The sequence below is a fragment of the Crassostrea angulata genome, chromosome 3 (genome assembly GCF_025612915.1).
Source record: "Crassostrea angulata isolate pt1a10 chromosome 3, ASM2561291v2, whole genome shotgun sequence".
Taxonomy (NCBI): Eukaryota; Metazoa; Mollusca; class Bivalvia; order Ostreida; family Ostreidae; genus Magallana; species Magallana angulata.
In genome coordinates this window covers 46,409,257-46,435,304 of record NC_069113.1, presented here as the reverse complement: position 1 = coordinate 46,435,304, position 26,048 = coordinate 46,409,257, and the positions used below count along the sequence as shown (strand labels likewise).

Genomic DNA, 26,048 nt, shown 5'->3' with positions numbered 1-26,048 from the left:
TATCTCAAGGCAACCTATTTCGAACTCTCATTTGTAATTTTCCAAGACAAACTGCTAATTTTATACATTCTGCATTTAAAGCAATATTAGTTGCAATTTTCATGATAAAAGATATTTTCTACAAAAATGACAAAACATACCATGGTTTTTAAATTTTATTCGCCAAATTTTTGTGATAAGGCCATTAAGAAGCCTTAATTGGAGCAAAATTGAATTATTGTCGTCCCGTACAAAAATTGATTTGCTATACGTTCCTTAGAAGAGAAATCTTTCCTCTGACAAAAATTAATGATTTTTTCTAACTTTATTTATCATAAAAGTTAAATATGCAGACTTATCATACTAACAGGTTTTTGCAGCAAAATAAAATTCTAAAAAATACAGCTCATATTGCTTTAAATTAAGACAAAATAAATTCTCGCGCATGTATAAAAAATTATTACATGTACATAGTTTTTACAGTGATTTATAGGTCCAATGGTCCGGGTGTTTGATATATGTAATTGTAATTGTATATACTACTCAGTTGTAAAAGATACACATGTCACTATAATAAATGATTTCCTTACTTACTTACTATTAATTGTTGGACCATCGACACTTAGTAAGTATAGTTGATGAAGTTTAATAATCTTTAAGTTTGTGCCTGCGCCGGCTACCGCGACCACCGACTTGTTTGTGTACCGTCGTAAACAAAATATTAAATATCATACTTTGTTTAATTTTTTGTTTAGGTTTTTCAAATGTTTATTCCAATTTTTACCAATATTTGTCACAAAAAAAATAAAATATTTGTGTTGTCTCAATAATTTCCGAATATAGGATATTTCCTATCAGTTTTAAAGACAAATCCAATAACTATCGATGTATAATTAATAATGCGCTCTAAACATTTCGTTTTTCTACAGATTGCAGTATTTTAGTTGCAAAAAATAAAATCAAAGGGGGGGGGGATATAAAACTGAAAATTAGGATTTGTTTGTTTTCTTTTAAAATAACAATTCCCCAAAGCCTTCGCGCGCGGGCAACGTTAAACATATAATTAAAGCTGCTTGGTCCGATTTTATATCAAATTTTATGCACGCTTTTAAACGATGGCTATGCTTAGTATATGTATAATAATAGACATTGCAGTAGTTTTATCCGTCAATTATGCCAAATTTAAATGAAGAAAAATACGTACAAAAATTGCTAACAAAACAAACGACATAAAAAGGTACCGCGTTTTTTCGCCTCATGTTAAATTTCACCCCTGACGACGAGACGAGTATGGTTGTATTTCGAATTTGACATCGCTTTAAATAAAGGCCAAAATGATCAGACAAATTACAAATAAACATGTGTACGTTTTGTTCGCTTATATTTCCAAAGTCCGCTTTCTTTACAATCGATGCAAAGCATGCGGGTTGAATAACCCCAATCATTCGGGGGACGAAACCAAGCGGTTTCCTTTTCTAAACATTCCCGTGATGCATTTTGGTTTGTTTTTTCGTTTGCCCAAAGAGAAATTATTTTTATTTACTTTGAATATTTCTAACTTTGAAAGGAAACTGATTCTGCTGGTGTAAATAGGAGAAAGTCCATAACTTTCTAAGATAAATGATTTGTTTGGGAAAAAAATTGATACTGTAATGACAAAAAAATCGGACCAAGCAGCTTTAACTTCGAACAGCCTTTTCTTAGCTTAAGATTACTGTTTTTCTCCTAATCCTAAAAAGAATTTTGAAATCATGAGTCATGACTTCAAATAGCTATGCGACTTTAAAAAAATTATGTTTATTTAAAAAGGAAGATGGGTGGATAAGGCGTGTAAAATGCCCATACGCGATCGGACAGGCTACTGAAAAATTAAAGTATCAATAAATCTGATGTTTTTTTTTAAATCATTTAAAACAATATATATTTAACGAATCATTGATTTTTAACCTATAGGTATATTCACTACTTGGAATATGTTGACTCAAACAGGCGTATACGTATCAAAACCTGCAAATACTGTCATTTTTTAGAACTTCAAGGCATTTTCTTTTATAGAGTGGGTCTGTGCTCCATATTTTTCTCATAGTCTAATTAATGTCTATTGAAAAACAAACCGATTTCAATCAACAAAAACGTGGAGAGATGACCCACTATACATTAAAAATATAATTTTGTATCCCAACAACTGAACGTTTTGAAAAAATAATACAAGTCCGGTAGTTCGTGACCTTAGTCACACATAATATTTAAAAAGCCCGCTTTGTTGTGTCTGAAATGGCTCAGTGGTTAGAGTACCTGGCATAAGCCAACCTTATATATCTAGGGTTTTTATGTTACGGGTTCGATACCACCAAAATTTCCTACAATATTTTTTTTCTTTTTTATTGTTAAATATATTAAAAACTGACTATAGTTAGAAATTTTGCTTTTGCAAAGTTGTATTATAATATATTTGAATAGATTTAATTGGGAAAAATAAATTTAAAATTGTATTTCACTACTAAACCGAATGGGCATTTGCGCCATCTTATTCCCCCATCTTCTTAATCAAATGGTTTGTTCTCCCCATTTACTTTCTGTTTGACTTCACAGTGACAATGTTCCTTTGTAAATACGTTATTTTTGTTCCTGTACCCCATATACCATTCTATGGTTATGAGTGAAATAAATTAAAGTGATCTGAACTGACAAATATTATAGCAAAACCAATTAATTAGTTTTGAAGTTCTGAAACTGGAAATTACTCGTTAATGGTTTTTATGGGGGGGGGGGGGGGGTTCACACCGTACATGTAGTTATGTGTTGGAATTTCAATTTTTCACTTTCTTATCCTTCCTACTATATACATTACAGGCATTTCACACGCCTTATTAATCCATCTTCTGTATACTTCCTTCCAGGTTTTCAAAAATTTAGGCAAGCTTTCGTTTATTTAAAATGAGTTTTTATCAAAATCACAATTTCCACGGCCTTACAATTATCTTCATTATCCAAGGGTTTATAGGGTAACAGTAGCGAATTGTAAACCCTTGGCTACTTAATTTCACATCCACAACCCCCTTCTTTCAATAACGATGCTACGTGCTTTAAAAAAAAAATGCTACGTGCCTGTCACAAAATAATATCAAGCTCTATATATTATGATCTACACGCAGTACAATATACTAGTATTTAATTTTGTCTGCATTAAAATTGAGTAAAAGATGTTCTCTTATACATGTATTTGTCAATTCCCGGGATAGAGAATAATTAAGCGTCTTGTTGAGAAAATAAAATAGATTTTTTTTTGTTTTGTTTTTTACTTTTGTTTTTAAAATTTTAGTATATTCATTTTTTTTATAAAGAGCAATTCTCAAACTTCCTGCTTTCAATCATTTAAAAATCGAACGCTTCCGTTTTATAAGACGACAAACACCCACTTTTTTAGCAGGATGTTTTGAAGAAACAATATTGCAACGTGACACGTTAAAGATTTGCGGCACGCCACCGAAATCCAGCACAGAAACCCACAAGATTCAGCACTTTGTTTTACACGATCTAGAGAGGGAAATTAAAAGCCGGTTTACCGAATTATCATAGGAAAGTAGTCGCAAACCCACGCATTTTCTCACAGAGAGAGAGAGAGAGAGAGAGAGAGAGAGAGAGAGAGAGAGAGAGAGAGAGAGAGAGAGAGAGAGAGAGAATGTTCTTTTCAAAACCAAAGCGCGGAACAAGGATTTTCCCCAAAAAATAAAGAGAGAGGCAAGTGGGCAAGTGGGGTTCTGATTTTTTTTTTACTCCTTGTAAACTCGACGAAAACCGTTTCAACAAAATGTGATAATACATGTATTAATGTTATCACCCATGTATGGTTCAAGAGGAGATTCGGAAGAGGGCATCATTGGTAACCCACGTGTTATTCACATCGATTCTCTCCATTATCACTGAGGGAGCTTGCATACGTACTCAAAACCGTGGTTTACGACCATGGGCAGAATGGGTAAATTTACATAAGAAAAGGGTAGAGTTATTGGAAAATACCTATACCTTCAATCCTACCCCCCCCCCCCCCAAAAAAAAATAAATATCTAGACAGCATTCGTTAATAAGTCGAAATGTTGTTTGTTTATTTAATTTGTTTTTTTTTTTACGTAAAAAACCTTATATGTTGCTCATTTACCCTTCCTTGGTCCAAGCCCCAACCCACCAATTAGTATTTTAGCCACTGCATGTGGAAACGTTTGGTAAAGTTGTTTTCCCCTTGTTGAAATGACCACAGAATCCAATTTTGGGTTCTTAGTCCTGTCCCTCCCTGTTAAAAAAGAGAAAAATCCCGGATCCACATTATCGAAAATATTACTTTTGAAGTACATGATTAACATCAAATTTGTAAAGCGATTTGAAGTCGTGTTTACATGTGATGATTTTAAACACGTTTGCCTTAACTATGTAATAACTAAAAGAAAATACCCAATAAAGTAAAAAAAAATATGTTGGTTAACGACCACATTCACATGTCATGCATCACACCATGTTTATGTCGTTTATTTCTCTAAGTTCTTGATAAAATCCCCGAGTTCTATCTGCCTTGATATGTATAGGAGGTACCCATCCCCACCGAAAAAATATCTCTTGTGTTAGGTAACCTTGTTATGCGATTCGAATTCTCACTCATGCTATCGTCAACCGCATTAAACAATTTTTCTCTTTCTTTAAACCCCAAAAGAGCGTCCTTGTTATTTGATTTAGAACATAATCTTTTGTAGTTAATATATGCAAACATGACTTTCAATGCGATATATCTATATAATCATTATCCCCTACCCCCAAAATAAAACGCGGGAGATCATTGATTCTGTCAACATTTCTACTTTGACAGATTACACCTTTTTATTTTTCAGTGATTTGTGGCATGCGCGGATCTAGGGTAAGGGTTCCCCTTTGGAAAATTTATTAAATTAACATAGGAAATTACCGTATATAGGCCTCGGAGCCCCCAACCCCCTCCCCCTAAATATTTTAATAATCTGCGCATGTGTGGGTGTGACTCAACATTGAAACAATAAAAATTTAAACCAATTCAGCTCAATTCATTTTCATTAGTCTGTAATAGGCGTAGAGAGGGAAAACACAACAAACAATCTTAGAATTTTAATGCATAATTTACAACGTTTTCACACCGATCTTGGAACATTTCTGTCTACCCATCTTTAAAATCAAAGTATATGAGGATACTCTTATTACCTTTTGTATTTTTTTAAACTAGTACTGAAGACAAAAATTATCAAACAGGTTAAGAACTATATTTGAAATACTCTACATGCACGTTCAAGTCCCAGAAAAGATCGAATTGTATTTTTATATACATGTATATTAATTTTGTTTAATAATTTATTCCGAAGGGTAAACACATCCATAAGTTTTAGCTGTTTCGACCTCAGCCTCACACTATAGATGTATAAATAAATATGATATATTCTGAATGGTGAATAATTGTTCAAATTTAGAAATTTCTTTGATTTCATATCAAATGGCGGGCATCCTCAGTCATGAGAACGATCATACATGTATAGGCCTATATGGTTTTGACTGAATATTTTATATTGTATATATGTCTACGTCGAAATTAGGTCGAGTTATATTTATATATTTTTTTTTAATAAGCAAGTTAAACATATTAAAATCAGTTATATTTCCCATAGATATTTAAAAGATAAAAAAGATTAAATCGTTTCTCGTTAGAATGTACATAAATAAATTTGTTAAATTTCCAAATTTAAGTTTTTTTTTAACATTTGGAACACTTGCTAGTTTGTTTACATATCATTTAATATCAATGCATTATTCTTTAAGAGGATAAATAAAAACAGTGGTTATCATTTCCATAATCGCATTAATTACGATGCTTTGGAGTCAGCCTCCTAATAAAAACAAATCCATGCAACGTAAGTTCAAGGTCATGATGGTATATTTTCACGCATGCGTAACACGTAAAAATGCATATATTGCAGCAAAGGACCGACTTCCGCGATGTAAAGTTTAGTTATTTCGGCTATTTGCGAAAGGATTAATGATGGATGTACAATGATATAAAGTTATTGTGTTTGTATTCAACCCAAAATGAAGTTTTTCAATGGATCTATGACGCTAAAGATCTGCGAAGCGCATGATCTGAAGCCAACTGACTGCTCCACTCGCCATCAAATAGCCAAGGGGGCTTTGTTGATAGATCCATATATATCGGTAGATGTTGACGACAATGAAGTAGCTAGAACCACCACTAAAACGAAAACTCTGACTCCTGTGTGGAACGAGAATTTTGTGACTGAGGTGCACAACGGGCGCACAATCGGATTGACAGTTTTCCACGATGCTGCCATTCCCCCAGACGACTTTGTTGCGAATTGTTCTATCCCGTTTGAGGAAATCAAGGAGAAAACGAACGATCTATGGGTATGTTTAAAGCATATTGTATTTTTTGTGGTTTTCGTGACGAGGAGTGCTTGGAATTATACGCAAACAGGTCCCAAAATGTTGGAATTGAAAATATTCGGATATTCAAGATGGACGCCAGAATAGCAGCAGACGAGTCGCTTTTGTATATTTTATTGGAATGTGCCATATACATTAACCCTGTTTGCTGTTCTGAACTGAAGATTCACTTATATTTCTGTTTTTTGATAAATTTTAGGTCGACTTGGAACCAAATGGACAAATACACATTGTATTGGAACTTCAGGGTTCAACATCTGAAGGTAATACACAACATCATATCATTAGCATATATTGTACATTCCGCTCGTAACCTCAATTTCAGGTCAAACTTTGAGTATATTTAGCGTATGTACTGTACAAGCACTCTTATTAAATCAACTGTTAATGTTGATTGCATGTTATGCTCTCTCGGTGCAATATTGGCACCCCTCTTGTTTGGAGAAGTGATGTGAAGATTAGCCAATGACGTAGGCTTTTGTCGTCGATGTGATCATTTATGTTAATGAGGTTACCACCAATATTAACAATGTAAATAAATAAGGAGCTATTTATCATAATAAAATAAATATTACGAGTATGTGCACTGTACACAAATTATATATTGAGTTGTGATCAATCAAAATGATAATAGAAAGACACCAATTGGATGGGTGATTCAAAAGTAAAAATAGATTATTGCAAGTATGTAAACATTGCATGCAGCAGGTGCCCCTGCGGGTAATCTATTTGTGTTATTTATGGTTTACATAGCTGGCAATATATTGAACAGTGATTGCAAGTTTAACTAAAATTATTTGTTTTGAAACCATTTTTCTTCCATGGTTAATTTTATCAATATGAAGTATATTGTCTATAAAGGAAACGTTGAGTTGTGATTTGAATAGCCTTGTTTTGTTGCTGGTTGCTCACAGATTGAAATCCAAATTCTTTTATTTGTGGTAATAAGCATATGATGTTGATAATCATGTTTCCTAAAAAATTGTCATCGCAGCATGTCACCTTATTTAGAATATGTATACTTTTCCAAACATTTTATCTTACGTTTTTAACTTTCGAAAATACACCCCTTGATAGATGTTTTTTTTTAAATTCAGTTAAAATTATTCATTCCAATTGTTTTTATTAATGATATGAACTATTAAAAACTTAAGATAATATCCAACCCACGAACTTTACAATCGGGGTTTTTTTAGTTAAAATTTGTTAACTTTATTGTTTTTTTTGGTTGTTTTGATGAATTGCAAATTAGAAAGTAAACTACCATAGTTGTCCGTAAATCCATGCTTTCAAAAATAAACATTCTCAAATTAAAAAGTATATTTTGATTTTAAAGTTTGTCTGTAAATTGGATGATTCTAGCCCACATATTGAGAAACGTCATTTAACATTGGGTCATCAGGATTGATACTTGTGTATCAGTTATTTAAGGAAAACAACACTAAATACTTAGTTGTTAAAGCGGCATTATGCATCTTGCTGCTGGAATTTTTTTATTTATAAATCCACAAATTTTGAATAAATATTTTATCTCCAAATTTTCCTGCATTGCTTGAACCTTCTTGGTACTCATTGATTTAACTTTTTGCCTCTCCTTTCTCTCTCCCTCAATGTCTTTTTCACTGCTTATCTCTCTCTCTCTCTCTCTCTCTCTCTCTCTCTCTCTCTCTCTCTCATTTGTTTATAAGTCACTTATTTACATACTTTTCATTTATCTACATCATTGTTGTTTAAAGATCTTTCTTATATATGAACACCACATAATACTGTACAATTGAAGGTTCAGTACTACCTTGTACTGTTACTCATTTCATTAAACACTCAAACTATTAGTCACACATGTCTGTAACTGAAGTAATATCTTGATAATACTGGTTCAAATACATGCTGGGTATGTGTGGTAAACTACAGTGTAAACTTCCACTTCAGACAACCATTTGTAGCTTGCAGTAGTACTTAGAAATTTGGTACGCATACTACAATACACATCCACAAGGCTTATAGAAGTGTATACTTGCAGTACTTGTGTCTAGTATACTTACTTAATATGTTTCATTATGAGGACCCTTATTCTAAATACCACATATAAAGTTTGCATCATTTCCTGCTCAATATTACTCCAATTATTTTAATACACAAAAGTACTTATGCTATGAATATCATTAAACCATTAAAAAATTAGCTTCAGATTATGCTAAAATAAAGGGATGCTATGTGTTAAAACTGTACTCCTTTGTTCAAAAAAGTTTTTTTGTTCCCGGAGTTGAATTGCAGTACGGTAATTTTAAAGTACTGGAACTTTAAACTTTTTTAAAGGATGAATTAATTCCCTGAATCTGACACATTCAATTTCTCTAATATTTTCATGATTACAAGACAGCTCAACATCTATGAAGTCTTAATTAATATTTGGTCAATACAGTTGATATGAATGTAGATTTTAGTCAGATTATTAATTAGGAAAATGTTTCAAAATCAAAATGATATGTAACAGTTCCTTGTAACTGAATTTTCTTAATAAGCTTCTATGCCCTTTTAGCTGTATAGGGACCTCATTTGTGTATCCTTCTTACCCTGTTTTTAAAAAAACATAAGAATAATTTAATCATTTGATATGACTGTCTTAATTAATGGGTTTTCTCCCCATCCCTTCCCTTAAAAAAAAAAAGAAAAATGAGGATTAAGAACATAACTTTATCACTTATATGTACAACACTATAAAATATGACCCTAATATTTTTCCTATGTCGATTAGTACACTTCAGACTGAATTTGATTTATTTGGGAAGTTACTTAATTTCTCTTTAATTGAATTATCAGAGCTGGTGATTAGAACCACTGAAAGGTACTATCTAAAAAACTTATATAAAGAAGAAATCTTGTTTTCCCAACTAAAATTATGTTTTTTATTTGCAGAAAACATATATTAACAGCAAAAGTAAAAGAAACAGCATGTCTTTATCAAACAAAAATATTGTTTTGAGTTTCTATTAATTATGATTTTCTCCAAAAGAGTGAAAGGTTCCAAATGTTCATGGCCCCAGTTGAAATCTATAAAAAGTGACATGAGAGCCTTAATTATTGATACCGGTATATATAGTTATATACTAAATAAAAGTACAAGACATAAATATTTCTAAAGAATGTATTTTGTAACAATTTTATCAGAAGTCTGGTAAATGACAACAACTATTACTACATGTAATATCTTTTGAAAATTGTATCAAAATGCTTTTTGAACATTTTTCAGAACCCCCAAAGGAGAGAGTGTTTAAAGAAAAAGAAGGACTACTCAATCGGCGGCGTGGGGCTATGCGTAGAAGGGTTCACCAAGTAAATGGACATAAATTCATGGCTACTCTTTTGCGTCAACCCACTTTCTGCTCACTTTGCCGAGATTTTATATGGTGAGAGTGCAAGAGTTATTTCCCTTTCTGTCTTTTCATTTGTCAGAGAACAATTGACTCTGTTGAAATGACCCACAAGATTAACTGTCACTTTTCTATGAACATGTAGCCAAGTGACATTTTACTGACTTGTAAAAGCCATTTTAACAGAATCTTGATTTCTTGGCCTGAAAGACTTGACATCTGATCTTAAACCACTTCAGGTTTGGATAAGGCATTGTTCTGGTGCAGGTGTATCCTGTTTATCAAGGATTATTTTGTTTTGTGATCCTTACATGTAAGCCCTTTATGCGCTGAAAACACCAATACCCATACATTACTATGTACCGGTAGTCCTTGACATTATTTTGTTGATTTCATATTTAGCAATCATATTTCTCAAAGGTTAAATATTTTTCATCAGTATTTTGCCACCGTTGAAAGCAAACTCTGATCTGTGTTAGATTCTTTCTAATGGTAAATTCAAGCATTTATTAAGGTAAAAACATTGGTTAATTAGATTAGATTGTGACATTCATGACTGTTTTTCTGAAAGACATGAAGTAAAATGAGCATAAATTGTGTTGTGTCTGTTGGGGTTTCAGTGATATATATGTGTCTAATGATCTACATCAGTGATCTTTGGCAATACTAATTAAATGTCAAAGTCATTATGCATCCTAAAAATAGAAGGTCAAAGAATAGGTTTATAATTTATATACAGTATTATGAATATCATTATTCAGATCAGCCCCACAGACATTCACTTGTCACTGCTGAAACTTAATTAAAAATTGCAGGTAAATTGAAACATAATAAAAAGTTGAAAACATATTTTTATTTTACTAACTGAACTTCATAATTTATGCAAAGTCAAGGTACCTTGCTGCATGTACATTTATAAATATGATAGTATTCTGTTGATCCTAGAAATATCAAATCCTGATATAGTTTCTTTGACATGTCCTTAACATTCTCAAAATATAAGAAATTTTTGAATAATGTTACAGTTTAATTTTTTTGTTCAGAGTATGCTCTAATTATAAATTAATTTGATGTAAATAAACTGAACACTTTTTAATGCCTTTCTAACCCACTAAAACAAATCCCATATTCCACAATTCATGTAATAGATAGCAATGATGTCTATACTGAGAATTGTTTAATGTATGCATCATATTGTATTTTCATTTTTTCCCTTCTTTCTAGGGGTCTTTGGAATCAAGGCTATCAATGTCAAGTGTGCACGTGTGTGGTTCACAAACGCTGCCATAAAAGTATTGTTACTAAATGTCCAGGCTCCAAAGAGGATGGTAGTGAAGAGGTGAGTAGTACAGCAATATTATATATGATGACCAGAATGAACATACATGGTACTGATAAATGCAGACGGGGGATTCAGAGGCAGTTTAAGTGTGGTCAGTGTAAAGAAGGATGTCAGTATTTCATTGACCAAAAATCAGTAGGATAATTGTAATTGCAGGAACGTAGAAGGAGATACCAATCTGATTATAATCAGATCCTCAATGCTCCCATTTTAATGATTTGTCGTTAAGACATATCATTAAAACGGGAGCATCGATGATCTGATTTTAACCAGATTAAAGGAGATACTTGTGATTTTTTGTCGAATTACAGGGTTTTTTTTTAGGGATCATAGGGGGCCTGTATTCGGCCCGATTCCCAACGGTGAAAAGAACATGTTTTTCTCAATTTCATCACAGAAAATTCCAAAATGTTTAAAACAAATGTCGTTTAAGAAAAAAAATGTGTCCCGAAATTCGTGAAAAGTAAATCGGGATCAGGGTTTTAAAAATCTAAACCGCATGTTCCAAATAAGGGCCGCCATATTGTGACTGTCGACTATGTCGCACAATTCAAAGTATAACAGAAAAAAAAATAAACTGGATGATGCAAAACTGGTTAAACCTATTTACACATATTTTTCTAACAATACGGTTATGTCGTATTTGAAATTATTTAGAGAAATGTAAGGTAAGACATTTTTCCCAATTTCATCCAAATGTCGCTATTTTTCCCAAATGGAAAGGCCCAGGCCCTTGCTTTTGGGACCTAAAAAAACCCCTGAATTAGGTATTTATCTTTTGATTTAGACTCAAAATGCTGCTTTTTATATATGGTAGGTAAATACTTTTATATATCTCTTTGGAGGGGGGGGGGGAAGGGGGAGGACGAACTGGTTGCTGTTCCACAATTTTGTTCAAAGTCCTTATTAAATAACAGTAATGATGCTGAACTTGTAGGTGTATAATTCATTGGTTTTCTTTACTGCAGGGACCTCGTGTGAAGATCAATGTTCCACATCGGTTCAGTGTTCACAATTATAAGAGACCAACATTCTGTGATCACTGCGGATCCTTACTGTATGGAATTGTAAAACAAGGAGAGCAGTGTGGGGGTAAGTCAAAGCGCAAGTCACTGTAGAATCACTTTGTGATTGTAATAGTCAAAGCGCAAGTCACTGTAGAATCACTTTGTGATTGTAATAGTCAAAGTGCAAGTCACTGTAGAATCACTTTGTGATCATAATAGTCAAAGCACAAGTCACTGTAGAATCACTTTGTGATTGTAAAAGACCACAAAAACGCTAAATCGGTTAATCTAGTAATCGGTTAATCTGTTAATTTATTCAGACAAATTGACTATCAGATTAAGCGGAACCCTCTGTATTCATTAATCATTCAAGAAATTAATAGACAAAATAATGTCCCCATGAATCTGATAAAAAAACTTGACAGTATATGAGCATCGACTCTCAAAATGTTTTATGTTTCCATACGTACATTTTTTTTTTAAATAAAAATGTTGGACGTATTAAGTCTGGATATTTTTAATAGATATTTCTGCATTCAAAATTTTGTAAACAACTGTCAAATCATGATTAATTGTAGATTTAATTGCCATGGTTTTTGTTTTCAGATTGCAAAATAAATGTTCACAAAAGGTGCAAGAAAAATGTTGCAAATAGTTGTGGAATAAATCCTAAAGAATTTGCAAAGGTGATACGAGATATTGGACTTACTCCAGATACAAGAAAAAAGGTAAGAGAGGTTAAGTTATGAGAGAACCATTGAAATTATTGAATGGTTATTCAAAGCACAGTAGGATTAGCATCTCTCAGCAGCAATATGTTTTCATACTTCAGTGAACATTAAATTTCATGGATCGACTCAAGATCAAATTTTATAAAAATTGGCATTCAGTAAATATTGATGAAACCACTGTTTGTTCCTTTTGATTTCTGTACGCTTATAATGACATGGAGTTTATATGATAGGTTTTTGTTTTTTGTTGCAGCCATCAATAAGTACGGATTCTCCGAACAAGGATAAACAAGGACGGTTGACATCACCCCTTCCCGACTTGGGTAAGATTTGTTCTGCACAGTGTTAATTAGATTAAGCAAATTAGATTAGACAGCATAACGACAATCTATATAGTGTTTATCTGCCAATCAAAATCTGCATGAGCATCAAAAGCTGTATATGATTTGGATCTATAGATTAGATTTATGAATTTTTCTGAAAAGGGGAAGAACATATCAAGCAAATAAATAGTAGCATGAAAATTGAATGAAGGTCATTTATATGAAATTGCACTTCTACTAGATTGACACTTAATAGATTTATAAAATATAGCGCATTATTATAAAGAATGAAAATGAATATTTCATTGTGCTGTGATATATGTTGTTGTAATCTAGTAAACAATCTTTATTTTATTTTACAAATTTTTGCATGGTTTAATTTTTATTTCAATCTCAGACTCTCTTGATGTTATATTTAATTTGCTACTTTTTTTTCTTCTTCTCTATCTGGTAACTTTTTTTCAATATGTTTTTTTTCCATAATTTTATTTTAGAAAAAAAGAAAAACGGGAACAAAATTCCCTACATGCGGAGTCACACAGTTGCTAGTATGTAACGAATCACTTGTGTTTGTCTTTGGCTACACATTTTTCATTCTCTCTCTCTGTGACCATAGCTCCGACTACAATCAAGCAATTTCAATTGCATTAATAAACTGCAGATAACATTTTCAAAGCTAAAACTCTTCAATCTCTGGACACTTACCTGTAAAGTTTGGACTTTCTAACAAATTTTTATTACAAGAATTTTACTGTGATGGAAATGTTGTTAATTCCTTAATTTAAGCTAAATCTGGTTTGTGCACAGTTATTTGGTTCATAATTCATTACTTGTTATATAAAATGTGAATAAAGAGAAATTTTAAAATATGTTGCATATTATTTCATCAGGTGAAATGGGACAATTTGTATTAGTAGTAAAATTGAAAATTGAGATCAAGGTATCCGTTAGAATTTTTTTTTTTTTGAGTTTTGATATTTGGCCATAAAATGTTTAACAGTATTTAAAAAAAAAATCTTATAACCCTTCAATCTGAACTCAGTTTACACATCATGATAAAATGCGCTATGCTGTTGAACAATGAGGTTATGTAAAATTGGAAGAAAAAATGTAAGAAAAAAATTCCTAATCAAATTGCATTAAATTATAAATATGTATGGTAGTGTAGTGTATTTTAGGAGAATTGTCCCATTCCTTCTGTAGGATTTTTGTTCAATCATAAATTCATTCATTTTGCAATATCGAATTCTTTCCCTTTTATAAAGAAAATTATGAAATAGTTTTACTAGATATTTTTAATGAGCCAATTTTACATATATCTAATAGATGAAAAGGGTGTAGAAATCTCAAAAGACAAAAAGAGAAGTATGTAAGAAAATCAATTTGACAAAAAATAGTGCTTTTAATTGTACCTAAGGCATACTCTGCTGGCATCTCATACACGTTAGACAGCCGCCAAATACATAATATGTATCATATTGTAGCCAGCGACAAATTCATTTACATTGCTGCATGCATGGAAACATTGTGTACAATTTGTCGGGAGCTGGTGTCATGCTGTCTTTGAGTGGCTTCATCTCATTGGAGGGATTATGTCCAATCAAATGAATTGTTTTATATCTTCATTCCCATCAGTTGTCCAGAACATGCATGGTGAAACTTCAAAAGCATGAGGTGTTTGTCATGATTGTTAATTTCATTTTATAGCACATACAGTTGGTATGTATAGATGTTTTGGAAATGCTGTGGATGAACAATCAATAGATTTGAATGTTTTGAGTGTGAAATGTTGGACATAATACCTATTGTTTTTCAATAATACATGTATTAAAAACCAAAATTTGCTTAATCTTTAAATTATCACTGAAAAATGAAAAACAACTGAACATGCCATTAAAGTTTATATACGCTAAGTATCACAAAGTAAGCAAAACTTGGTTTTATATCATAACAGATAACATCAAATATGCATTTGTAGTGAGTAGAGCTTAAAAATGGAGAGTGAGAACCTAGAACTTAAATGTAAATCAGTGTAACCGTTGAACTGCAAAACGTATGCTGCATAACATTGCTTACTTGCATTGCCTATTTAATAGATATATAAAGCAATTATACATATGTATAACTTCATACATGTATGCAAGTTATTATTTAAAATGAATGCAGTGCAAAATCTAATCCATTTATTTATATATGTACATATGTTTTTTGATTGAGTGACCTTTTTCAGTACATGTTTCATATAGTAAACTAAACAGAAAATCTACTTTGCAGTTGTTTAGATGGTTTTTATATTATTTTGTGTTTTGTTTAGTAATGTTTACATTAAGTCTTCAAATGTGTCTAATTTTATTTATGCATACCATTGTGTGTTCTTAGTATCAACACACACTTTTACAAGTGCTAACTTTCTTCCAAATTTACAATACTTACTGCATTGTTCAAAAGATATTGAAGTAAAATTACCTTATTCAAAATTTAATACCTCTCCCATTGAATGGAATTTACACCTGTGTATATTCTACTGAAATATGTAAATTTTGTACTGCATTTTAACCAGTGAAAATAATATACAAATTTTCAAGGCTTTCAGCTAACATTAGCAAAAAATATGAATTGTAATTCTTAAAACCTAATAATGTAAAAGTTTGATATATTGCTTTGCTAGCAAACAAAAACTCTACAAGTGATAAAAGTTGAGCATCTAAAGCTTGAAGTTAAAACATTAAGATCTATACAAGTTTAGAACTAAAAATAATTTTTTTTTGCTGTATTTTAATTTTATTGACATTGAATCTTATGTTTCTGAACAGGTTGGGACTGTAGAGCTTAATGGTAACTCTAAAATGTATTTTCTCTGATCATTTGCTTCTAGATGATGGAAATGATGAATATCCAGATGACAATGATCAGAACACATTGACGTCTGATGACATGTGTTTAGGTCGAGGGCGTAGTCCGTCACAGGAACGGTCAGGCCGCAAACGTATGGATAGACATGGGCTAGCAGATTTTGTATTTATTAAAGTTCTGGGCAAAGGCAGTTTTGGCAAGGTTTGTAATTCTCATGAAGAAATTGGGATTGAATTATGTCTCAGTATTTTCTGTATCACTTTTTGACCAACTTCTCTAAAAATACTCATATCTGTCACTGAAGAAGAATTAAAATTGATGTAAGGGCAGTGACACATTAATACCTTATTTTTTATAAACCTTACCCATATATACAGGACATAAAGTGTTTGACATTTGATTTCTGTTTTCCATCCTTTTGTCCATTGATCGCTGTAAGTGGTTAGATCAGTGTTCAGCTAAAAGAAGCTCCAAAAAAGTTCAAAATTTTTTCATCAAACTTTAAAAATGTATACCACATGTGTTCTAGAAAGTTGCTCTTCATGTGTATTGTACATGTGAATGGAAATGCAGTATTTCAACATGACATACATAGGTACCAAGTTTATTCATATGTCAAAATTAATTGAATAAAACATATAGGTAGTCTTTAATAACATTGGTCAGTGGATCATACCCCCCCCCCCCTAAAAAAATGATAATAATATATTAATAATCTTGAGGTGTTTTAATTTAGTAAATGGATGTAGAAACGGCCCATAAAAATTAATGAATAATAAAATATCATGCAAAAACAAAACTTCATATGTTTATAAAGCTACCCAAAACCTGAATACAGATGTGGAAAAAATATACTGTTTGTCTGATTTTAAATGTTGCACAATATTTCACATTTATCTAAGAATGATTGTTGATATCCATGATTGTAGGTAATGTTAGCAGAAAAGAAGGGTGCAGATGAAGTCTTTGCAGTTAAAGTTCTTAAAAAGGAAACCATTTTACAAGACGATGATGTAGAGTGCACCATGACAGAAAAGAGGATACTGGCTCTATCGGCCAATCATCCCTTCCTGACAGCGCTTCATTCATGCTTCCAAACAAGGGTAAGATTTGTGATGTGTGCTTCATTCTGCATTAATGTAGCATTGTAATCAGTAGAGTTGTAGAATGTCACGGTGTATTCATGGCATGGGGATGCTTTTATTTAACCCCACGCTAACAAGCGAATTATTGGGAGCATGTAGGAATCTCCATATTTGAGTCATACCAAACTTTTTAAAGAAGCATCGATAGCAATAGCTCAATATACCAGGAGGAAAGGTTACTCATGACCTAAGACAATGTATTGACCTTGACTTGAGGTCGAGGTTACATCATCAGTATGAAAAATGTCCATGTCATGTATCAAATAACATTCTTTAATATATACCCTGAGCAGGCTTGGGGTAATGCTAAATGTAATGGTAATGCATTGCAATGCATTACATGTTTTCAAAGTAATGCTAGTAATGTGTAATGCCTCAAAATTAGCATTACAAGTAATGATAATGTAATGCATTACTTTCCAAAATCTAGTGTAATGCTGGCATTACATGGCATTACTTTGCATATTTATGCATGTTCACTAAAAAAAAATGTGATGAATAAATGAATAGTTGAAATTGAATTTGATTATATTTATTTTTAAAGAAGAAAGAAATAATTCTTATTGAGAAAAAAATGTTTTAATTGTACATGTTTTATTAAAAAAGGTCTTTTAAAATTCATTTTTGAATTGTTTATATTACTAAAGATAACAGCACAATTTCATAACATTTTTAAGAGTGTTGTTATTAAGAGTTTTTAATCATTTAAACAATTTACTCCAATTAGTTTGCACTTCAATAAGAAATGTGTCAACAACACACTATGCCCCCAGGATAATCTAAGTATCAAAACAATCTAATGTTATAAGAAGCGCTACACCCCAATCCCCTTCCCCTCGCTAAGTCACAATAGAATAGGAGACAGACATGCACCTTTAAAAGCAAAATGAATGCACTGTCCATCCATGATGAAAATCAATATCACTTCCAATATTATAACCTATTTGAAAATAATCTTACTTATTTTCTCTCTCTTTCTCTCTGTCTCTCTCTTGTAAATTAATTACACTGTACATTAGTTTGGACTGATAGAAAATACAAGATTTATGTATTTAATCTATTATTGCACTTAATATATCCTAAGATAAAGATCGTCAAACAGTATTTTCCAGTCCAAGCTTTGTCTGCTCCTGCAAAACATTTATTTAGTATATAGCCCGGAAGATGGATGCATTTAAAAGATGAACCCTTTGAAACTTTGATCATAAAGTGCAACAGCAATCTTTTGTCTTAAAGTGTCCTCCGTAAAAAGAAATATGAATAAAAAATATTAAGATATATAACTGGGAAAAATCATCTGTTTATAAATTAATAGAATTAAGTGTCCAAAATTATAAAGATTTGTGTAATCTGGGGATAAATCTATATTTAGCTTTTAAAAACCGCAACATTATTTCATAAATTGTTTTTTGTTACGCATGTTATCCTGTGTCTCTATTTCATATCTGATATTGTATCATGCCAAATGTCTATAAATATCATTTTACTTATGTAATATGTTGTTTATATTGCCACAATATGATTATATATTGAGCAAATAAAGAATGACTCTTGTTTATTCATTGAATTTGAACCTGATATTGAGCATGAAGCTGTAGATATGTTAAAGAGTGTTGTATATTTGAAACATTTGCAAAAACTCTTTATTAGCTTTACTTTTAAAAAAAAGTAATGGTAATGGTAATGCATTACTTTACTCATGTAATGGTAATGTAATGCATTACTTCAAGAAAATCAAGTAATGGTAATGGTAATTTAATGCCCAAATTCATGAAGTAATGGTAATGTAATGCATTACTTTACAATGTAATTCGCCCCAAGCCTGACCCTGAGTATACCCTTCTCATTTCCAATCCCTCTTATAAATGTAACATATATTGATTTTCACTGGAAAAGAATTTGCATGTTAATTAAGCCTGGGGGCATTAGAAAAAAAAGAGTGATGCATGTATTTCTTCAGGAACCTCTAGTGGTATTTTTTCAGTTGTAAAGTTACCAGGTAGTTGGTAAGTACTCGATGCAAAATTTAGAATGCTAAGATTGCTGAGCTACTTGTTACTCACTTTTGCCATAAGTAATTTTGTACATGAAACTCTAATGGGTTTCTCAGCACATAATTCATGTACATTGCCTGCAAACTTCAATCTGTCCTTAGCCAAGCTGCTGCTAGAATTCTATCTTTTATAAAGGGATGTGAAATTTTTTTTTAAAAAAGGGTCAAAATGATAAGAAAATGTAAAAAATTGAACATACATGTAGTTTATAGGTAGGACATTACTTGTGTATTTTTTTTCTTGACCATTATAATGTTTTAAGAAGAAACTGTTTATGATAATAATGATCTAAAATTTAACTTTCATGATATGTTAGAATATATTGAAATCTGTGAGATATTGTTTTATATTATAAACATGGAATTCATTTCAGTGATCCTTTAATATAAAGAGATGTTTATAAGCTTAATATATATACATACATTGTATAAATTTATATTTCAGCAAAAATGATTACCGGGTATCAATTGATTGAATTATCTGTTGTAATAATCATTATTGACACTTTGTTTTCCTAAAAATATACTATATTGTGCACTTGAGATTTAAGTGTATATCTATTTATTAGAGGCATGTTTTGGATTGATTGTAGGACCGACTATTTTTTGTGATGGAGTATGTGAATGGTGGTGATTTAATGTTCCAAATTCAACGAGCTCGTAAATTTGATGAACCGAGAGCCAGGTTCTATGCTGCAGAAGTAACTCTAGCTCTTATGTTCCTTCATCGAAATGGAATAATATATAGGTGAGGTGTTCAATTTTTCTTTTATAGCTACAAATTAAAATTCTGTAAATTCCTTTTTTTATGCAGTACATGTACTTTATTACGTAATCCCACTGGCTTGTATCAAGAATGTGAAATTGCAAACACAAAACTTCACGACATAACATTTGTCTTAATTTTTTATAATTCACAACTTTCAGAAAAATTGTAGCAAAATTGTAAAAAATTGAATATGCAGTGGCTGCTCCTCACAATTCTATGCAGATATTAATTCCTTGTGGTGAATTAGGAATTAACAGTAATATTTATTAGCTAATAAATAAGATTGTATGCAGTGTTTTATGAATTTTCATGTGAATTTTTTGGTCTGAAACTGTGTTCCCTATTATGTCATTACTTATCTGTTAATTTTATGCAAATGTATCTGTAAGATCTCATACACTTTTGAAAAAAAAATTCTGGGGGAAAAGCATCCAATTAAATGCTCATTTGATCTCTTTTTCAGGGATTTGAAATTAGATAACATATTATTAGATGCAGAGGGTCATTGTAAGATAGCCGACTTTGGAATGTGTAAGGAAGGGATGACGGAAAACAAACTCACACAAACCTTCTGTGGTACTCCAGATTACATAGCACCTGAGGTAAGATAGGCCAAACAAACACGCACAGTCTCTCAAAAGTCTTAAAATAAATGTAATGCTGCCAACAAATGATGCACAGACTCTTAAAACTCTCAAAGTAAATATAATGTTGGGCACAAATGGTGCATGCAAAAAATAATTTCATGTATTTTGTCATTAGTTAAAATACTAGTAACTTTGATACTTCGTGCATACAGTTTTACTTGTATTTTAAGTCGTAGTGAAGCGTCATGATTGAAATATGAGGAAACATGTTCTATAAGAGCAAGTTGCATATTGGTCTTATTGGAAATGCATACTGTATGTGTTAAAATGAAAGATACTGTTGATTCACATAAATTTCAGTGGGCCAGTTTTTATGGAATGTTAACTTTCCACATTTTCTAATGGTTATGCAGTTTGCATATACTGTGGTTTCATCTGTATTTTGTCAAACACTTCTTATTAGAGTGGATTTCATTGTTCAGTCAATCCATGAAATCAAATGTGTATTAAGTACAAAATCTGTTAACATAGTTTACTGATAAGACCATTGTCCACGAATTTATGTGTCCTTGAAACTGTGTAAAATATACGAGACCTATGAAAATTAATGCCCACTAATATTAATGGAACCACAGTATATAAGACATGCTTTTATTGGGCAATTACAGGTCATTGATAATGCATGCATTCATTTCAAGCTGTTTCTTTTATGATTTTATTCAATAGAGTTGAACCTGGTGAGGAGTATAAGTTCACAGGGCTTGGTATACACAACATGTTGTTTATGTTTGTTAAACATTTGAGATTTGCATTAAATTAACACATTGTGTAATAACAATAACATTGTTGACTTGAAGTTCTTGTAACCAGTGTTCAAATCTTGCTGTGTTGTTGATTTTTTTTTTCCTTTTTCACATAATTTTTATTCTCTGCAATGTGACATATTTTTATCATGAAACAAAGCATGAAGCTGTTTAGTTTTATCAAAGTACATGTAATAAGTTAATGCAATAGCTATGGCCTGCTGATTTCAGATATTACAAGAACTGGACTATGATGCATCGGTAGACTGGTGGGCATTAGGAGTGTTAATGTACGAAATGATGGCTGGACAACCCCCATTTGAGGCGGATAATGAAGAGGATCTGTTTGAGTCCATCCTACATGATGATGTTCTGTATCCAGTATGGCTCAGTAAAGAAGCAGTGCAGATCCTCCGAGGGGTAGGGTTTACTGTACAACGCTTTACATGTACTTTTTCTCTTTATGAAAAAAATATGGCTTAAGTGTTCTTATAAAATATTTATTTTGTCACAACAAGGTACATGTAACGGTGTGTAGAAGTGACAGTTTAATTTTTCTCATAATATTACCCATATGATTCCTTCAAAAAAGATAAAAAAGAAAACGATCAAATAAAAGGCATGCATATATGTGAAATGAAAAATAGTAGCTGACTTTTTGCTTCTTTCCAACATATATCCACTTGTTAAACTTCTCCACATTTTAAATTCTTCTACAGACTCACAAACTTGTTACAAAGCATCATTATATGATTTAAGAGAATTGCAAATCTTAGCAATATATATAAAGAAATATATTTGGGAAATTCTTTCAAATCTGCTTCTTAAAGACTACAATGCTTCAATTTATGATACTGTATATGAATGAAACAATTCAGATGAAGTGTAGATTTTTACATTGCCCAAACTGACAGTGGGGCCTCAAGGTTTTACCAAAAATGTGGTAGATATATGTTAAAAGCTTTAAAAATCTTCATCAGAACTACAGTGCTAAAAATTGTTATAATAGGTGCAAATATTCTGACATAGTGTAGTATCTGAATTGTTCAAACTTTGCCCCCCCCCCCTCTTCTACCACCAGTAGTAGAGTTCAAGTTATGGTGTTAAGTTAAACATCGCAATATGTAAACTTCATAATAAAAACTATGAAAAATAATTTTGTGTGTGATATTTTCCTATTCAAGTTCATGACAAAGAATCCTGCCAAGAGACTGGGGTGTGTGAAGGATCATGGAGGAGAAAAAGGAATCTTAACTAACCCATTTTTTCATGAGAAAATTGATTGGGATTTACTAGAGAAGAGGCAAATAAAACCTCCTTTTAAACCTAAAATTGTAAGTGGTCAATGTTATGCAAATATATCATGATGTCATTTTGAAGGTTTTCACATACTGAGCCCTATGAATTTGAGGAGAGATAATGTTATCGGTTCATTGTATGTTAATACATGTGTATATAAATTGAAATCGAAGAAAATATTTTCTTATATGATAATGTTTGAAATAATTTGTAGCTCTCAATGAATTTAGTTTGATTACTGTTTGAAATTACAAAAAATGCAAACATATTGACAGGGTCATTATACTCATAAACAAAATGTCAATTTGTTATGCACACATAAGCCATTGAATTTGTGGTTTCAAAGTAATGTCTGAAACTCAAATCATACATGTCATGTTTATTCAGAAATCAAGAACAGATGCCAACAACTTTGATAAAGACTTTACTTCTGAGGAACCAACACTAACTCCAGTGGACATGAGTGTTGTGAAAGCAATCAACCAAGAGGAATTCCAAGGTTTCTCATTTATCAATCCAGACTATGGAAAATTGTCCTATTGTCCAACCTCGGATATTCATTGACCCCAGCTAGTTCTAATGAAAGAATGTGATTTTTTCCCTTGCTCCCCCTACGCAAATTGATATGTTAAAGAAAATAGAAAACGACAGTCACAGAGGCATCAGAAATGAAGAGGGATTTGTAGGAAAAAGAAGAGAAGATAATTTAGAAGAGGAACTCAATTTCTTTTTTCCTTTTTTTTATCTACAGTAATTAAATGTCGGATGACAATATTTTGGGTAGATACAGACGAACCAATATTTCCATATATTCCAGCGATTTGTTGTGGCGTGTCACCAGTTCTTTAGAAAATACCCCCTTCATTGTTTATTTTTCTCCTCAGCCTCTTCATTCAATACCTCAGTTTCTTTATCTATTTAAAAGAAGAATACAAAACCTATGTTCATGGTCACCTATGATGCTGTAAATGTTTTTATACCATGTTTACTTCATCATCAGATTTCTCATGCTATAAGAAACATATTGCTGCATTGTTACCTTGTCCTCTGGGACTCTTTATTTTATAAAGAAAAATTCTAGTATGACAATCTTATCACAAATGATAGATGTTCATGAATTAAGCAAGCTGCTATTTATATTTTCAAATCAAGAAATATTGAGGTGAAGAAAGCACTGAATTCTGTATTTGAAGAAATATACTTGTGGATGTTTGCAGGTAGTTTAATAAATTATTAATTTAATAATGTACAAATACCAGTTTGCATTTAAGTTTTTAAGTCCTAGTTTTATATAATTTAATATATATTTATCTATTTCACAGTATTCTAGTCAACCTGTTTCCGGTGTAAAAAAACAAACATTGATGCTTACACCAATAGTACTTTTAGGGGAAATTCCTCTTTTCTTTCCAATTTTGTGGTACCTTGGAAGGGTTTTTTGAAAGTTGTTTTTTTTTTGAAACATTGTAAAATATGGCAATTAAACACAAAAACAATATTGACAGATTGTGCCAGTTGTTCAAAGTTTCATTAAAGCATGTTGATCTAAAATCTTATGTGTAACTTGAACAGTGGTAATGAATTTTCTATTGTTAACTCTGGTATTGATCTCATTTACATGGATATGTATCTATTCTAAAAAGGCTTTTCAACAAGTAAATGCCAGAAAATTGGAGGGAAAATGTACTCAAGCACAAACTTCTCCTGTGTTGATATTTAAATGAGATGTCTCTTAAATAACTCATGTATGTGGCATTCTATGCATTTTAGTAGCTGAATGCTTTCATTTTTTTATCGTTCGAGTTGCGAAACGTTGATTGCAATATATCATACAAAATAGAAAAAAAATTCTTCAACCATTCCCGTACAATTTCTATAACAGTAGTGTTTGTACACATGATTTGAAAGAAAACCAAATTTGTGTATGCAAGGAAAGTGCACACAACTTCGAGCAAATAATTTGTTACAGCTTTGATACAAGCTATTTGATTGGTTTATACACACTGTATTCTAGGAATGTGAATGCATGTACAAACATGTTGATTGCCTTTTGTGTTGGCTCACAATATATTGATACTCTTTTCCTTACCCTAGAAAAACATTTTCCTCAATGATGAAAAAAGGCTGGTTTCATTTCCAAGCATTTTCAGCAATTGACTTTATTCTCTTGCATTGTATAAGAAATGTTTTTAGCAATTTCATGAGGGTTGATAGGATATGTGTGTATTTCTAGGTATTACAAAAAAATAAGCTCAGATTTTATTTCATTTTTAATCTTGCATAACTTTTATTGATAAACTCCAAATACAGTTTTAATTGAAGACGAAAATATGGTTGATACACACATGTATTTATTTTACAAGCTATTTATTAAATGGGTTGTTTTTTCTGCACTTAGTCTAGATTTATGGAATATTAGACCTTTATAAATTTACGCCTCTGCGGATATTTCTGTAATTATTTTTTGAATCTCTGTTATGCTTAATGGCAAGAACCTGTATTGGGACAATCTTTTCAGTTTTGGCTACATGTACTGACACAAGTATTTTGTCAAAGTTGGGAATGTCGTAATTACCAGTACAAAGATCTTATGTACATGCTAGTGTGCTATTACAATATGCAAAATAAGAAACATGACCATGTGTCCTTGTTTTAACTACATGTATGTGATATAACAGGACTCTCTTTAAAAACAAATTTCTACAACTTTTTTATTAATAGGTTTATTGCTGAATTCGGTATCTTTCATTTCAAGTAAAAATGCATTTATGAAGGCTTGTTTTATTTTTGGGGATGACAGTTTATTGTTGATGTTCATTTCCTTTTAATATGAACTTAAGCATTTATCTTATACAGCTGATACATGAAGAGCAAGAAAGAGTTGGAGTCAGAATCTGTCATTTATTAGAGTAACCCAGATCAGTATTGTGTGTAATATGAATTTCATGTAATTTTTTAGCAACGTACAATTCAATTTTTAGAGATTTTCAAGTTTCATGCTGACAATTGTGTACTATATGTATGAATCATTTTATAGTACTCCGTGAGAGCTTGTTTATTTTGTTTGGATTTTTTAAATTCCATATCATTAAGAAAGAGTCTATCTACGACACATGTCTCATCGATTCCATTGTTCATTTTACCATAGCAACCTCTAACAAAGGTTTTAAGTTGTATAATAAATGTAGTAAATCAGAACTTGCATTGTTTTTTGAAATATCCTCAGGCAAATAATGCCACTTTATTTCAAAGGTGATTATGGTAAACAAAAAATAAAATTCCAGATTTTTGAGGAATTGAGATACATCGGTTGAG

The 26,048-nt window shown here is 31.5% G+C and overlaps 1 protein-coding gene across 3 annotated transcripts; it reads left to right on the top strand.

The window, feature by feature from the left end:
• Positions 1–5,930: 5,930 nt before the first annotated feature.
• On the top strand, positions 5,931–25,931 carry LOC128175881 (calcium-independent protein kinase C-like). Of its 3 annotated transcripts, XM_052841742.1 has the most exons (16): positions 5,931–6,411; positions 6,650–6,713; positions 9,701–9,857; positions 11,046–11,160; positions 12,132–12,255; positions 12,777–12,898; positions 13,155–13,224; positions 13,719–13,772; positions 14,551–14,589; positions 16,100–16,278; positions 17,007–17,180; positions 19,869–20,023; positions 20,508–20,646; positions 21,666–21,854; positions 22,619–22,768; positions 23,121–25,931. In XM_052841742.1, exons 1-16 carry the CDS (start codon positions 6,079–6,081, stop codon positions 23,295–23,297), a joined length of 2,241 nt encoding a protein of 746 aa, XP_052697702.1. In that variant the 5' UTR covers positions 5,931–6,078; the 3' UTR covers positions 23,298–25,931. The 3 variants fall into 3 exon arrangements, with proteins under 3 accessions (XP_052697702.1, XP_052697703.1, XP_052697705.1); XM_052841743.1 differs by lacking the exon at positions 14,551–14,589; XM_052841745.1 differs by lacking the exons at positions 13,719–13,772; positions 14,551–14,589.
• The last annotated feature ends 117 nt before the right edge of the window (positions 25,932–26,048 follow it).

Bases quoted from the DNA above. Each gene is read 5' to 3' on its own strand.
- LOC128175881 (XM_052841742.1), top strand. From the start codon at position 6,079: ATGAAGTTTTTCAATGGATCTATGACGCTAAAGATCTGCGAAGCGCAT. The intron at 9,858-11,045 runs GTGAGAGTGCAA...CCTTCTTTCTAG, and splicing joins CTTTGCCGAGATTTTATATG to GGGTCTTTGGAATCAAGGCT. The intron at 17,181-19,868 runs GTAAGATTTGTG...GATTGATTGTAG, and splicing joins ATTCATGCTTCCAAACAAGG to GACCGACTATTTTTTGTGAT.